The sequence below is a fragment of the Hyla sarda genome, chromosome 7 (assembly GCF_029499605.1).
Source record: "Hyla sarda isolate aHylSar1 chromosome 7, aHylSar1.hap1, whole genome shotgun sequence".
NCBI classification, from domain to species: domain Eukaryota; kingdom Metazoa; phylum Chordata; class Amphibia; order Anura; family Hylidae; genus Hyla; species Hyla sarda.
The window spans coordinates 157,523,501-157,540,054 of NC_079195.1; the positions used below are offsets into that span (position 1 = coordinate 157,523,501).

Genomic DNA, 16,554 nt, shown 5'->3' on the forward strand with positions numbered 1-16,554 from the left:
AAGCCGTGGTTAAAGGGGTACTACTGTGCTGACAACTTATCCCCTATCTAAAGCATAGGGGATAAGTTGGCTGATCGCGCGGGGTCCCGCCGCTGGGGACCCCCGCGATCTCGCACGCAACATCCCGCTCTCATCAGGTCCCGGAGCGCACATCCGCTCTGGGTCTGATGACGGGACCGGTGATCGTGACGTCATAGCTCCGCCCGTTTGATGTCACGCTCTGCTCCCTCAATGCAAGTCTATGGGAGGGGTGAGACAGCTGTCTCACCCCCTGCCATTGACTTACATTGAGGGGGCGGAGCGTGATGTCACATGGGGGCGGAGCCGTGACATCACGATACTCCGACCCGTGATCGGCAGTCATCAGACCCGGAGCGATGTTCGCTCTGGGGCCTGATGAGAGCGGGGTGCTGCGTGCGAGATCGTGGGGGTCCCCAGCGGCGGGACCCCGCGCAATCAGGTAACTTATCCCCTGTCATTTAGATAGGGGATAAGTTGTCAGCACGGTTGTACCCCTTTAATGTTTGAGTCTGAGAAATGCATATATTCATACACTTGTACACTGATGTTTACACATCACATAGGTTCATACACTTACACATATATCACATAATCCATTGGTAAATGTTTGGATGAATCTTGCACATTTGTACACTGCCATCATATTTTTTGAATGCCATAATAAATGAAGATCCTTTTAACAAGTTTATTTTGTCTTTTTACAGCCATTTCAAACAGAAGTATCGCATTTTTGTGGTGACTATTCCTGAGCTTCTGTTCCTCCTTTGTCTCTTTGGATATTTAGTATTCATGATTTTCTATAAATGGTTTGCCTTTGATGTAAGACAAGCACAGACTGCACCGAGTCTTCTTATTCACTTTATTGATATGTTCTTGTTCACCAAGAATGCTGCTAATAAAGATCTCTACTTTGGACAAGTGAGTTTAATCTACAGCCCTATATGGGCATGACATACAGTACCTCCCATATTGTAAAATATTAATTTCCACATCAGAATAATTGTTTAAAGGGGATGTCCCTCCTCGCTTAGTTTCCTGGCCAGCTCCTGCCTATCTGTGGCTGTATTAAGTCTTTGCAAAAGCGGGAAGAAGAAGTGGGAAGGTTATGCAAAAGGTGTAGCTCTATGAGCTACGTTGTTTACCTAACTCCAGGAGTTAAAGAAGAAGTATCATGGACCAAGTCACAAATTTTTTTTTCTATCATGTGAAAGTGCATCAGCTCATCATTCTGACAATCTGCTCCTCATGTATCTCACCCTCTCCCTTCTCCTGTAATCCCCTCTGAAAGATCGGTACTTCCTGGTACATGGAGGTCCCTGACTTCCTGTCTCCCATAATGCCTTTCAGTTCATCATAGAAGTAGCCCAGCCTAGACTAGTGCTTCCTAACCAGGGTGCCTCCAGCTGTTGTGAAACTACAACTCCCAGCATGCCTGGGAGTTTTAGTTTTGCAACAGCTGGAGGCACCCTGGTTGGGCTACACTGACCTAGACACTGATCACTTTCCTAACAGCAGGCTCAGTGTTTCCCCTCCCCCTGCTTCTATTCTTAGGACATCGTTCTTTCAGACTGACCTGCTGTCAGATTGTAATCAGTGCAGGGGAAAGCAGGGATCTCCCCCTCCCCCTCTGCTTCTTCTCGGGACATTGGGACATCGTTCTTGCTCTTATAAACACTGAGCTGGCTGTCAGATGCTTCCCTGCCGAGGAGATGAAGACAAGTGAGCTCAGCTCACTGGGGCTTCTATGATTGGCTGAAGCTGCACATGGGAGGTTCCCTGGCCGTGCACAGAGCTGGCTAAGCTGCAGAACTATGGGAAATTGTGACATCACGGCCCCCAGCATAATGCAGCTCAATGGGGGGTCGCAAGTCATCAGAACAGGGAGCTGCTGAACTTCCTCTCTGAACAAAGAAGCTAAAAAAACAGGTTTTACTTACAAGATGGGTGAAGTCAGTGATTTACAAAGTGATATAACTTTTGCTTCTGCATTTAAAACACAATACTTTTTCTACATGGGACTTCTCCTTTAAGTTAACATTTATATAACATTTGCCATCTGAGTAACTCCCCTTATAGTTACGTGGAGTTTATCAAATTGCAGAACCTTCCCACTTGTTTCTGACTTTTCTGACCAATTCCTGCTGCCACAGATAGGCGGAAACTGTCCGGAAAACTAAAACAGCAAATTGGGGCAACCCCTTATATATTGCAGGGCTGAGGAAGCTGTGAAAATCAGCTGCTGGAGTCCACTTTAGGGTATTTTTATGTGGGGGAATGGAAGCCCTATAAAATTTCCCTGCAAGTGCCCTAGACCAGTGTTAATCAAGAGCAGTCATCAAGTACCCCCAACAGGTCATGTTTTCTGGATTTCCTTAGTCTTTCACAGGTGATATAATTATAGTGAGTGAATCAGACATCACCGCAGTTAGATCACCTGTGAAAAACTAAGGAAATCCTAAAAACATGACCTTTTGGGGGTGCTTGAGGACCGCACTTAAGAAACACTGCCATAGACTGCAATGCGTTTCCGTGCGGATTCCGCAGAAAGAATGGAAATGTCAATTCTTTCTGTGGAAGCCGAAATCAGAATTCCCACAGCAGATGTTTTCTCTGAGGAAATTCTGGTATGTGGGCAGTGCAGCAACTTCTCATTAAAATCAATGGGCGTCTGCTTCAGTAGAATTTCCAAGCTGAGTTTTTTTAACTATATTACACTAAAAAATTCCACCATGTGAATAGAGCAGATGTAGTAGTTATATGAAAAGTTAGGAATTGACCTGCAGCTTTTAGGATTATTCTCCATTGAATCTGCTGGGGGGTAGAGGGCTTGTTCCATATAGCTGAAAACGTGTAAGGGAATTCATCATTGTATGTAGACTATATTTTTGCTTAAAATTTATGCCAGTTACTTTCTGGCAACCTTTCTAGTAGAATTTATTTCTTATGATCATGTAGGTATGTCAAAATCGCATTGTATTTCTGCAGTGGTCATGAATTAATTTATGTTCGAAAAGTCGTAGCAAAGCCCTTAGTTTGTCACAAATCTACACTAGCTAATAAATCACTGAAAAACAAATTGTCGCAACATGATAAAAAGTCGGCAGAGGAGGAACCATACAGAGTGGTGTACTGAAGTGTAATAAAAAAAAGTGTACTAGCACCATATTTATTGCATGCCATGCAACCATTTAGTAAATTTGGTGCATGTACACATTACCACCACAAAAATTAAAGGTGTAGAAAAATGTTCAACTACACTACCCTTGATAAATTCCTTCGTTGTGTTCTGTGTGTTAGCGATATAATAACTGAAACTACAGTGCCAGCTGAGCAAAAAGGGGTGAAGCTTGGTAGCATTTCTGGAATTGCATAATTTGATAAAAATGTTCTTTCTTGTAACTATATTGCTAATCCTGAAAAAAATACATTTTTATCTGCAGAGAACTGTTCAGATGGTTTTGGTGGTTGTAGCTGTCCTGTGTGTTCCAGTTCTTCTCCTGGGAGATCCAATCTGTCTCTATTTTCAGCACCGCAGGAAAAAAAACATTCAACAGCATGGGGGGCAGGTATGCTCTGTGGTTGATGTCTGAGGAAAATTATGACATAGCTGGTATAACAGAGACTTGGTTGGATGATAGCTGTGACTGGGCGGTCAACATACAGGGTTATAGTCTATTCAGGAAGAATCGGACAAAACGGAAAGGGGGAGGAGTTTGTACGTGAAATCAAGTCTGAAGGCCGCACTGCGGGAGGACATATGGGAGGGAGACGATAATGTGGAGGCATTATGGGTAGAAATATATAAGGATAAAAATAAAAAAAATTCTGATATGGGTTTGTTATAAGCCACCAAACATAATGGAAGAGACAGAAGATCAATTACTGAGGCAAATAAACAAAGCAGCAAATCAAAATGATGTGATAATAATAGGGGACTTTAACCCCTTAAGGACCCAGCCAATTTTCACTGTAGGACCCGGCCATTTTTTGAACATCTGACCACTTTCACTTTAAGCATTAATAACTCTGGGATGCTTTTAGCTTTCATTCTGACTCCGAGATTTTTATTTCGTGACATATTCTACTTTGTTAGTGGTAACATTTTGTCGATACTTGCATCGTTTCTTGGTGAAAAATTCCAAAATTTGATGAAAAAATTTGAAGCTCTCTGCTTATAAGGAAAATGAATATTCCAAATAAATTATATATTGATTCACATATACAACATGTCTACTTTATGATTGCATCATAAAGTTGACATGTTTTTACTTTTGGAAGACATCAGAGGGCTTCAAAGTATAGCAGCAATTTTCCAATTTTTCAGAACATTTTCAAAATCGAAATTTTTCAGAGACCAGTTCTGTTTTGAAGTGGATTTGAAGGGCCTTTATATTAGAAATGCCCCACAAATTACCCCATTATAAAAACTGCACCCCTCAAAGTATTCAAAATGACATTAGTTTGTTAACCCTTTAGGTGTTTCACAGGAATAGCAGCAAATTGAAGGAGAAAATTCAAAATCTTCATTTTTTACACTCGCATGTTCTTTTAGACCCATTTTCTGAAGGGGTAAAAGGAGAGAAATCTTCCTACAATGTGTAACCCAATTTCTCTCGAGTAAGGAAATACCTCATATGTGTATGTCAAGTGTTCGGCGGGTGCACTAGAGGGCTCAAAAGGGAAGGAGCGACAGAGGGATTTTGGAGAGTTTTTCTGAAATGGTTTTTGGGGGCATGTTGCATTTAGGAAGCCCCTATGGTGTCAGGACAGCAAAAAAAAAACACATGTCATACTATTTTGTAAACTACACCCCTCAAGGAACGTAACAAGGGGTCCAGTGAGCCTTAACACCCCACAGGGGTTTCACGACTTTTTGTTAAAGTTGGACGTGTAAATGATTTTTTTTTTTTCCACAAAAATTCTAGTTTTTCCCAAAATTTTACATTTTTACAAGGGTTAATAGGAGAAAATTCCCCCAAAAATTTGTAACCCCATCTCTTCTGAGTATGGAAACACCACATATGTGGAGGTTAAGTGCACTGCGGGCGCACTACAATGCTCAGAAGAGAAGGAGTCATATTTGGCTTTTGCAAATTTTGCTGAAATGGTTTTGGGGGGGCATGTCCCATTTAGGAAGCCCCTATGGTGCCAGGACAGCAAAAAAAAAACCCCACATGGCATATTATTTTGGAAACTACACCCCTCAAGGAACGTAACAAGGGGTACAGTGAGCCTTAACACCCCACAGGTGTTTGACGACTTTGGATGTGTAAATGAATATTTATTTTTTTTTTTTTTACTAAAATGATGTTTTTCCTAAAATTTTACATTTTTACAAGGTGTAATAGGAGAAAATGTCCCCCAAAATGTGTCACCTCATCTCTTCTGAGTATGGAAGTACCCAGTAGTGGTTTTATGGGGTTAAAATTTGGAATGTACTCTGGACTTGGTACATTGGGGTCAAATTATGGAACATTTAAATGAAGAGGGAAAATTTAGTACTCCATGGAAGTGTGATACACCCTGAAGCAGTTCTTAATGCAGAGGCCCGGATGATCGGGGCAAGTGTCACACTGAGTGGTGGTGTCCTTCCGTATCCCCCTCCTGTTACACACTCTGCATTTTTCTGGGATCGTCCCTTCTTTCCCGTGTGGGGCACCTCACCTGGAAAGTGTTGGCCTGGGACGATCCTGGCACCTATAACTCCAGTTTCTTGGGAAGTCCGGCCTGCTCTTTCCCGGTCAGCAAAGATCAGGACCTTTAGGACTTCCTCTTGGAACTGGAGGTATGTCCCTGTGTTGCCAGCATTCCGTTACAGTACAAAAGTCTTGTACATGGCAACCTGTACCATGTAGACCGCAACTTTTTTGTACCATACACGTGTTTTCCGCATGGCCATGTATGGCTTGAGGACTTGATCTGAGAGATCAACTCCCCCCATATACTGATTGTAGTCCAGAATACAATCAGGCTTGAGGACCATTGTTGTGGTACCCCGCACAGGGACAGGTGAGCTGCCATTACCATGAATAGTGGTCAGCATAAGGACATCCCTCTTATCCTTATACTTGACCAGCAACAAGTTTTCATAGGTAAGGGCACGGGACTCACCCTTGGGAATAGGTGTCTGGATCAAATTTAGAGTGAGGCCTCTCTGGTTTCTCCGCACGGTCCCACAAGCGGACGTGGATCTGGCGGCAAGGGATGTGAACAGAGGGATGCTGGTATAAAAGTTGTCCACGTACACGTGGTAACCCTTATCCAGCAATGGGTACATAAGGTCCCAAACGATTTTCCCGCTAACACCCAGAGTGGGGGAACAATCTGGGGGTTCAATACGGGAATCTCGTCCCTCATACACTCTAAACTTGAGAGTGTACCCGGAGGTACTCTCACAAAGTTTATAGAGCTTCACGCCATACCGCGCCCGCTTCGAGGGAATATACTGGCGGAAGATGAGTCTCCCCTTAAAACTGATAAGAGACTCATCAACAGAGAGCTCCCTAAGCGGTACGTAGGCCTCCAAAAATTTGACCCCAAAGTGATCGATGACCGGCCTCACTTTGTAAAGCCAGTCATGGGCGGGATCACCTCGGGGTGGACATGCCTCATTATCTGCATAATGAAGGCATTTCCAAATGGCCTCGAACCGCTGACGTGTCATGGCCATACTGTACAGCGGGGTCTGGTAAAAGATTTCCCCGCTCCAGTACGGCCTGACACTGGGCTTTTTGACCAGGCCCATATGCAGCAAGAGGCCCCAAAATGTCCTAATTTCTGCTGCACTGATGGCGTACCATTCATTGGACCTGGCCAAAAAAGAATCTGGGTGGTGGGCGATGAACTGCCTGGCGTCCAGATTCGTCTGCTCCACTATTAGATTGACCATGCGGTCACTGAAAAAATAACTGAAATAGTTAAATTCAGTGAACCCAGCCGTGTCAATCCGGATTCCGGAGTCGCCAACAAACTCCGGAACCCGTGTTTGATAACCCTCTGGGGGTCTCCAGACAGGTTCACCGGAAGGGAGCTCCGGTAAGTTCGCCTGGGGGGTCGGACTCCTAGTACGAGCGGCATCACCACTCACACTAGTGCCAGCCACTGGACACTTTCATGGGGGGTGCGTGGCCTCGCCTGGCGGCGTCTCCGCCGCCTTCTGGGGGGCTCATCATCACTACTAGATGATGAGGAGGACAAGGAAGAACACAGGAATGTTGGATCTTCCTCGTCCTCACTGGCAGATTCGGAGGCAAGAAAAGCGTATGCCTCTGCCTCCGAAAATGCCCGGCAAGCCATCGCCTTTTATCTACAGTGGCGGGGGGACGCTGAGGCCCAAAAAAAAAAAAAAAAAGGGGGGGGGAAATCACAGGGCCCTGAACCCCTAATAGGGCCCGGTCACGCTAAAAAAAAATGTGGCGTACTCTTGAGCCCTATTAGGGATCGGGGGGGGGGGGGGATTTTTAATTTTTTTTCCTTTTTTTTTTTTTTTTTACTTTAGTACATGGATTTCCCTACCTTTCCCTCTGGTTGATTCTGTCCCTGATCTAGGGAATCTTCGGGTCTCCTGAGGCGATCCAATGGGGGCAGAAGGGGGGTCCTTGGCTCCTCTTGCAGCTCTGACCGCTGACTGAACCCAGCTAACGGTCAGCGCTGAAGTGGATGCAGTTTAACCCCTCCCCTGTCGGCTGCTATTGGCTGGACGATCGTCAAGCCAATAGCAGCTCTCCTGGGGGGTTGACGAAATCGACACCTCTCCATTGATACAGTAGGTGATAGGGAGTGTATTCTACACCCCCGATCACGTTGTATCTCCGGGTCATCGGGTCACACGTGACCCGTAAGACCCGGAATTGTGCAAATCGCAAGTGCGATTTCACTTGCGATTTGCGCAGATCGCCGACATGGGGGGGGGGGGGGGGGGGGTCTGATGACCCCCCCTCGGCATTTGCGTGGGGTGCCTGCTGATTGATATCAGCAGTCACCCCAGTCTGATCCCTGCCTGGCGTGCGGCAGGGACCGGAATTCCCACGGGCGTACCTGTACGCCCTGGGTCCTTTAAGACCCAGGTACAGAAGGCGTATGCATACGCCCTAGGTCCTGTACGGGTTAACTATCCTGATGTAAACTAGGAGACTGAGACCTGTGAATCTCATAAAGGAAACAGGTTTCTGACTATAACTAAAGACAATTATTTGTCCCAAATGGTGCAGAGCCCGACCAGAGGGGCGCCCTACTAGACCTAATATTAACCAACAGACCAGACAGAGTAACTAATGTGCAGGTAAAAGGACACCTGGGAAATAGTGATCATAATATAATACATTATAACTTGTTCTTCAATAAGGGAATCTCTCGAGGGGCCACAAAACAATGAACTTTAGGAAGGCAAAGTTTGATCAACTCAGAGAAGCACTTAACAATATAAAATGGGATATTGTCCTCAAAAACAAGAATACTGACAATAAATGGGAGACTTTTAAAGATATCTTAAATTGTCAATGTAATAAATATATACCTTATGGGAATAAAAGACCTGTGTGAAGTTGGCACCCCTTGTTCGCAAAAGCTGAATATGAATGCACCATTCGTTTGTGCTGGTTTGTGCCACAGAAATGAGCGTTTGTGTCGGTTCGGTTCCCGAGTTATTGCGCGTTAGATTGTTATGAAGCCCCGCCCACTTTCCACCCCATGAAGTCAAAATTAAAAAAACAAATACACCATTTGTTTGGGCTGCGTTTGTGCTGGTTTGTGCTGCAAAAATGAACGTTTGCACCGCTTTGGTTTCCGAGATATTGTGCGCTTGATTTGCTGAAACCCCACCCACTTTCCACCCCATGAAGTCAAAATTCAAAAACAAATACACCATTTGTTTGTGCTGCGTTTGTGCTGGTTTGTGCCGCAAAAATGAACGTTTGCGCCACTTTGGTTTCCGAGATATTGTGCGCTTGATTTGCTGAAACCACGCCCACTTTCCACCCCATGTTGTTAAATTTCAAAAACAAATACACCATTCGTTAGTGCTGCGTTTGTGCTGGTTTGTGCAGCAGAAATAAGCATTTGTGCCGATTTGGTTCCTGAGTTATTGCGCGTTAGAATTTTATGAAACCCCGCCCACTTTCCACCCCAGGACGTCAAAATTCAAAAACAAATACACCATTTGTTTGTGCTGCATTTGTGCTGGTTTGTGCTGCAAAAATGATCGTTTGTGCTGCTTTGGTTTACGAGATATTGTGCGCGCCATATGTAGGAACCCCGCCCACTTTCCACCCCATGTTGTCAAAATGTAAAAACAAATGCACCATTCGTTAGTGCTGCGTTTGTGCTGGTTTGTGCCGCAGAAATGAGCGTTTGTGCCGGTTCGGTTCCAGAGATATTGCGTGTTAGATTTTTATGAAGCCCTGCCCACTTTCCACCCCATGAAGTCAAAATTCCAAAACAAATACACCATTCGTTTGTGCTGCATCCCTATGACGTCCCTATGGCATCTCTATGACATTCCTATGACATCATACAGACGCACATACAGACATTTCCACCTCTGTAGTAATATGTAGTAATAACTGTGTGTATATCATAATAAATCCTATATTGCTACGTTAATCCCATAATGCTAAATTAACTTCTCTGATCTCAGAAACCAAAGCGGTGCAAGCGCTCATTTTTGCAGCACAAACCAGCACAAACACAGCACAAACGAATGGTGTATTTGTTTTGGAATTTTGACTTCATGGGGTGGAAAGTGGGCGGGGCTTCATAAAAATCTAACACTCAATATCTCTTGAACCGAACCTGCACAAACGCTCATTTCTGCGGCACAAACCAGCACAAACGCAGCACTAACGAATGGTTTTATTTGTTTTTACATTTTGACAACATGGGGGGGAAAGTGGGTGGGGTTCCCACATATGGCGCGCACAATATCTCGGAAACCAAAGCAGCAGTTCATTTTTGCAGCACAAACCAGCACAAACAAATGATATATTTGTTTTTGAATTTTGACTTCATGGGGTGGAAAGTGGGCGGAGTTTGAGAAAATCAAGCACACAATATCTCGGAAACCAAACTCAGGAATCGAACTGGCACAAATGCTCATTTCTGCGGCACAAACCAGCACAAATGCAGCACTAATGAATGGTGTATTTGTTTTTGAAATTTAACAACATGGGGTGGAAAGTGGGCGGGGTTTCAGCAAATCAAGCGCACAATATCTCGGAAGCCAAAGCGACACAAACGTTCATTTTTGCGGCACAAACCAGCACAAACGCAGCACAAACAAATGGTGTATTAGTTTTTTAATTTTGACTTCATGGGGTGGAAAGTGGGCGGGGTTTCAGCAAATCAAGCACACAATATCTCGGAAACCAAAGCGGCGCAAACGTCCATTTTTGCAGCACAAACGCAGCACAAACAAATGTAAAGGATGGAAAGTGGGCAGGGCTTCGTAAAAATCTAACGCGCAATAACTCAGGAACCGAACCGGCACAAACGCTCATTTCTGCGGCACAAACCAGCACAAACGAATGGTGCATTCATATTCAGCTTTTGCGAACATGGGGTGCCAACTTCACACAAGGGAATAAAAGGGTCAGAAATAAAAGAAAACCAATATGGATGAATAAAAACATTAAAGGGGCAATAAAGGACAAAAATAAAGCATTTCAAATATTAAAACAGGACAGCAGTGAAGAAGCATTAAAAAGCTATAGAGAAAAATGTAAAATATGTAAAAAAAAACAGATAAAAGCCGCAAAAATAGAGACAGAAAGGCTCATTGCCAAAGAGAGTAAAACTAACCCCAAAATGTTCTTTAACTATATAAATAGCAAAAAGGTCAAAAATGAAAGTGTGGGCCCCTTAAAAAATTATGCAGAAATAATTATAAACGGGGATCAGGAAAAAGCAAATATATTAAACAAATTCTTCTCCACTGTGTTCACAGAGGAAAATGAAATGCCAGGCGAAATACAGTGTGATAAGGTAAACTCCCCAGTACAGGTCAACGGTCTAACCAAGGAAGAAGTACAGTGCCGCCTACAAAAAATCAAAACAGATGGCATTCACCCCCGTGTTCTAAAGGAATTAAGTAATGTTATAGACAGACCCCTATTTTTAATATTCCGGGACTCTATAGTAACAGGGACTGTTCCCCAGGACTGGCGCATAGCAAATGTGTTACCAGTATTTAAAAAGGGAACAAAAGGAGACCCGGGGAATTATAGGCCTGTTGGTTTAACCTCTGTTGTATGTAAATTGTTTGAGGGTTTTCTAAGAGATGCTATTTTGGAGTATCTTAATAAAAATAAACGTATGACACCATATCAGCGTGGCTTTCTGAGGGATTGGTCCTGTCAAACTAACCTGATCAGCTTTTATGTGGAGGTGAGCTCCAGATTGGACCAGGGGCAATCACTGGATGTCGTATATCTGGATTTTTCCAAAGCATTTGATACAGTGCCTCATAAAAGGTTGGTGCATAAAATGAGAGGGATTGGGCTAGGGGAGAATGTGTGTAAGTGGGTAAGTAACTGGCTCAGTGATAGGAAACAGAGGGTGGTTATTAATGGTACTTATTCTGATTCAGTGACTGTTACTAATGGGGTACCACAGGGGTCCGTCTTGGGTCCTGTTCTGTTTAATATATGTATTAATGACCTTGTAGAAGGGTTGAATAGTAAAGTAACAATCTTTGCAGATGATACTAAACTCTGTAAAGCGGTAAACACTATAGAGGACAGTGCACTGTTGCAAATGGATCTGGATAGGTTGGAGGTTTGGGCTGGAAAGTGGCAAATGAGGTTCAACACTGATTAAATGTAAGGTAATGCACATGGGGAGGAAAAATCCGGGATGGGATTATGTATTAAATAGGAGAACACTTGGGACGACTGACATGGAAAAGGGCTTAGGAGTCTTAGTTAACAGTAAATTTAGCTGTAGTGACCAGTATCGGGCAGCTGCTGCCAAGGTTAATAAATTCATGGGGTGCATCAATAGGGGCATAGGTGCCCACGACAAGGAAATAATTCTACCGCTGTACAAATCACTAGTCAGACCACACATAAAATACAGTATTCTATGTGTGGTCTGACTAGTGATTTGTACAGCGGTAGAATTATTTCCTTGTCGTGGGCACCAGTGTACAAGAAAGATGTAGTGGAGCTGGAGAGGGTTCAAAGACGGGCAACCAGAGTAATACGGGGAATGCGAGGACTACAGTACCCAGAAAGATAATCAGAATTAGGATTATTTAGTTTAGAAAAAAAGAAGGCTTAGGGGAGACCTAATAACTATGTATAAATATATTAGGGGGCAGTACAGAGATCTCTCCCATGATCTATTTATACCCAGGACTGTATCTATAACAAAGGGGCATCCTCTACGTTTAGAGGAAAGGTTTCTACACCAGCACAGTCTGGAAGGAATTTTTACCTCTAGTATGAGGGTTTTTTGCCTTCCTCTGGATCAACTCAGTAGGGACTCATTAGTAGTGATGAGCGGCATAGGCCATTTTCGAATTCGCGATATTTCGCAAATATATGGACGAATATTCGTCATATATTTGCTAAATTCTCATATTCATAATATTCGCGTTATATTTTCGCATATGCGAAAATTTGTGTATGCAAAAATTAACAAACAAAAATTTGCATATGCGGAAATTCGCATATGCGAAAATAAGCATATGTGAAAATTCGCATGTACGAAAATTAGCATATGCTAATTTTCACATATGCGAAAATTCGTACGCTAGTCTCACACAGTAGTAGTAGAGCCTTCTTTACACCACACAAGCTGGAAGCAGAGAGGGATAATCACTGTGATGTGTACTGTGAAAAAAAAAATTAAAAAAAGGAAAAAAAAAATACGAATATTCGTAATTGCGAATATGTAGTGCTATATTCGCGTATATGCGATATTCGCGAATAAAATAGGTTGAACTTGATGGACTCTGATCTTTTTTCAACCTCATGAACTATGTGACTATGTTACTATGTATAAAAAAGAAACGAAGTTTAGCATACTAGTTTTGATGAAAACACATATTCAAAAACTTGCTTTACTTAACTAGGCAGTCTAAGAATGTGCCAGAATTTTAACAGTGTACTCAGTCTATTCCACCTCTGAGAACTGTTTATTAATTCTTTTTTTTTTTTTGCAGACTTTTGAGAATTTGGTGCAATTTAAAGGGGTACTCCAATGGAAAACATTTTCTTAAATCAACTAGTGCCAGAAAGTTAAACAGATTTGTAAATTACTTCTATTAAAAAAATCTTAATCCTTCCAGTACTTATCAGCTGCTGTATGATCCACAGGAAGTTATTTTCTTTTTTAATTTCCTTTCTGTCTGACCACAGTGCTCTCTGCTGGCACCTCTGTCCATGTCAGAAGGATAGGTTTTCTATGGGGATATGCACCTACTCTGGACAGTTCCTAAAATGGACAGAGGTGTCAGCAGAGAGGACTGTGGACAGACAGAAAGGAAATTCAAAAAGAAAAGAACTTACTGTGGATCATACGGCAGCTGATAAGTACTGGAAGAGAGCACTGCACCATGATGACAGGGCATCCATCAGCAGTAAGGAAGGGTACATCTGAGACCCATCCGGAGAAAGCCCAGCACAAACAAACAAACATACACTCAAACATGCACACTTCCCAGTAACCTCCTTTCCTTGAGAGAACAGTAGCACACTATAGGAGACCTACTGGGACAATCTAGTCGGGGGTCAGCCGACGCATCTATGAGAAGCCAAGGGGGTCCACATCCTTTCAGGGCACTTGGAATTCACATACAACGCCTGGTACAACTGGACATATCGGTTTACCAGGTTCAGCCATCTAGACAGAGGTGGGGGGAGAGAGGTATCCTTCCAGGACATCACTACCACCTTCCGAGCACAGAATAAAAGAAAGCAAATCAGCAGGCGTCTATGTGAACTAGAAGCATTTTAACTGATAACTCCTAATAGGCACATCGTAGGTAGAAATGGGAAGTCCAGATTATCCGCCAAAAAGCCCATCACCTCCTTCCAAAAGGAACCGATGACAGGACACTCCCTAACAGCATGCAAAAAGGTACCAACCTCTGAAGAACAATGGAAACACAGATCAGACTGGGAAACACCTATACGTTTCAGTTTAGCAGGGAGTATAAGGAGGAGGAGCCAGGGTCAGCAGCATTGGTGCGGCCGAGCACAGGATCAGGAACCACATTGAAATCTCCTATAAAAAGGACAGGGTCAGAGGGGAAAGACAATAGTTTGTTAGTAATCAACTCCAACATAGAGACGAGAATGGAGGGGGCACATAAACTGAGACAAGAACAAAGGAGAAGGAACCCATGGAGCAGTGCAAAATTACAAGCCTTCTAAAATGGTTGCAGGCTGTCTGGGGAAAAAAACAACAGCAAGGACTTAGTCATTAAAACAGAGACCCCTCTAGCATAATTAGAAAAGGAGGCATGATAGTCTTGCGCTATCCACGCTTGTTTCAGGGCAAGGACCTTCTGGCCCGTAATATGGGTTTCCAACAAACATAATATGAGGAGACTTGTTTCACAAAGTCTAGACATAATGCCCTCTTAAACTTGGAATTAAGCCCCCGTACATCCCAACTAACAACCTTTAGGGTCCCCATCACAAAAGATAACCATAGAGACAAGCAGGAGGGAGCAAGGGAGGATCGGGACCACACACACACAACCCACATAAAGACAGACATAACACAGACATAAAAAAAATGCAACAGAACATAACCATAACAATCCCAAGAAAGCCCCGTCTAACACTAAACGGGACATAGTAAAGCATCTATGCCCTGAATACAACTACTGCGGGTGTAAAAAAAACACCAAGTAAACCTGAACTACAAGTATAAGAACTCTTCCGCCACCCCACCACAACCTAAATTGGCCAGTAACTAAGAGTACTACCCAGAGAGACCCTAGGAGAGCTGGAAACTATCTCCCTAACAGCTATCTAAGAGACAATGTGGGAGAGCAGTCATGAACAGGACAGTCCAGTTCAATCCAGGGGTCTGACACCCCCTCATCAACCCAATGAAGGGCCTCAGTTGTAGAGGTGAAGAACCTAGTAGAGGCCCTGCCCACCACTCTGAGACAGGCAGGATACAACATCAAGTAGCGGTAGCCCTTGGCATGCAGCTTCGATCGGACCTCCGTGAACTGCACCCGCTGCTTACGGAGCTCCATGGAAAAGTCAGGGTAGAAAGACACTCTGCTCCCATCACAAATTACCTCTCCCTTAAGACGTACTGCACGTAGAACAGCATCCCTGTCCTTGAAGTGTAGAGGTTTGGCCAGGAAAGGACGAGGAGGACCCATGGGGGAGGAGGCTTAGCTGGGACCCTATAAGCCCGTTCAACATAGAAATAAGGAGAGAAGGTGTCCAATGGAAGAATCTCCTTCAGCCATGTTTCGAGGAATAACACAGGGTCATTCCCTTCCACCGTTTCAGGAAGGCCCACAAGACGAATATTTTTGCGCCTCAAGCAGGTCTCCATGTCATCCATCCTGTAGCCTGGCATTGTAGAGATTCAACCCACTCCGGAAAGGGATGGACAGTATACTCCAGCGTAGAGACCCTGTGCTTCACCTCTTCAGTGCGCTCACGTAACTTCTGGGTCTCATGATGCAGAATAACAAACTCTTGCACAAATTCGTCTACTTTAATCACCATAATGGATTGACAGGAGGTGAAGGTAACCAATAGCTCAGAAAACCGATGATCCATAGCTGTAGCATCATAAACAGGCCTTTCAGGGAATTGTTGCTGCTGAGAAGCCAAAGACCCCTCAAACAATGACCGAGGCGGATCAGGCGAATCACCCCTAGGATGGTCCTGAGGCCTGGAGAACTGGCTCAGCACTTTTGTCGCTTGCACAGAAACTTTGGTAGCAAGCGGGGTCTGAGCACCAGGATCCCGCTGAGAGGGGCCACAGGAACGGGAGGACCCATCATCAGAAAAGACCTCTTCATTCGAGGTTGGCCCCAAGGCATCAGCATATTGTTTGGACTTCTTATTCCTGGGACCACCACGGGGGCCAACCATGTTGAACAGGGCCACACAAGAACAGGTAGAGAGGCACTAGAAATACAGTTGAAGGAGTGCAGGTCACCTCTATAGATATAACAGTACTTATGCACCACCATACCCAGCAGTTCAGGGCAACACAGAGGCCCGGGCAGGGGAAGGCACCCCAGGGGACGAGGCAGTCTATCGAAGGCAGCAGTGGCACTGCAATTCCGAGCAGGCCAGGGCCTAACAGAGAGCAGGTAGGGAAGCACTAGTTATATAGGGCATGCAGTAGGGGGCAGGCAATCCACAGGAGATGAGGAGAACACCACAAGTCCCAGCAGGCTCCCAACAGAGAGCAGATAGAAAGTCACTAGGGTTATATTTCAGGCAGTAAGAGGCACCTCAGTGGATGAGCAGTTCACAGAAAACAAGGAGAGTACCACAAGTTCCAGCAGGGGCCCAGATATACACACAGGGGCACAGAGGTACTCCCTCA

The 16,554-nt window shown here is 44.2% G+C and overlaps 1 protein-coding gene across 2 annotated transcripts in view; it reads left to right on the top strand.

Annotated features, from left to right (window-relative positions):
- TCIRG1 (T cell immune regulator 1, ATPase H+ transporting V0 subunit a3) overlaps nt 1-16,554 on the top strand; it is a 550,359-nt gene that overhangs the window by 373,528 nt on the left and 160,277 nt on the right. For both annotated transcript variants that reach the window (XM_056531100.1, XM_056531098.1), the window contains 2 exons: nt 726-939; nt 3,462-3,587. In XM_056531100.1, the coding sequence (XP_056387075.1) occupies nt 726-939; nt 3,462-3,587 (340 nt within the window). The remainder of the gene's footprint in view (nt 1-725; nt 940-3,461; nt 3,588-16,554) is intronic.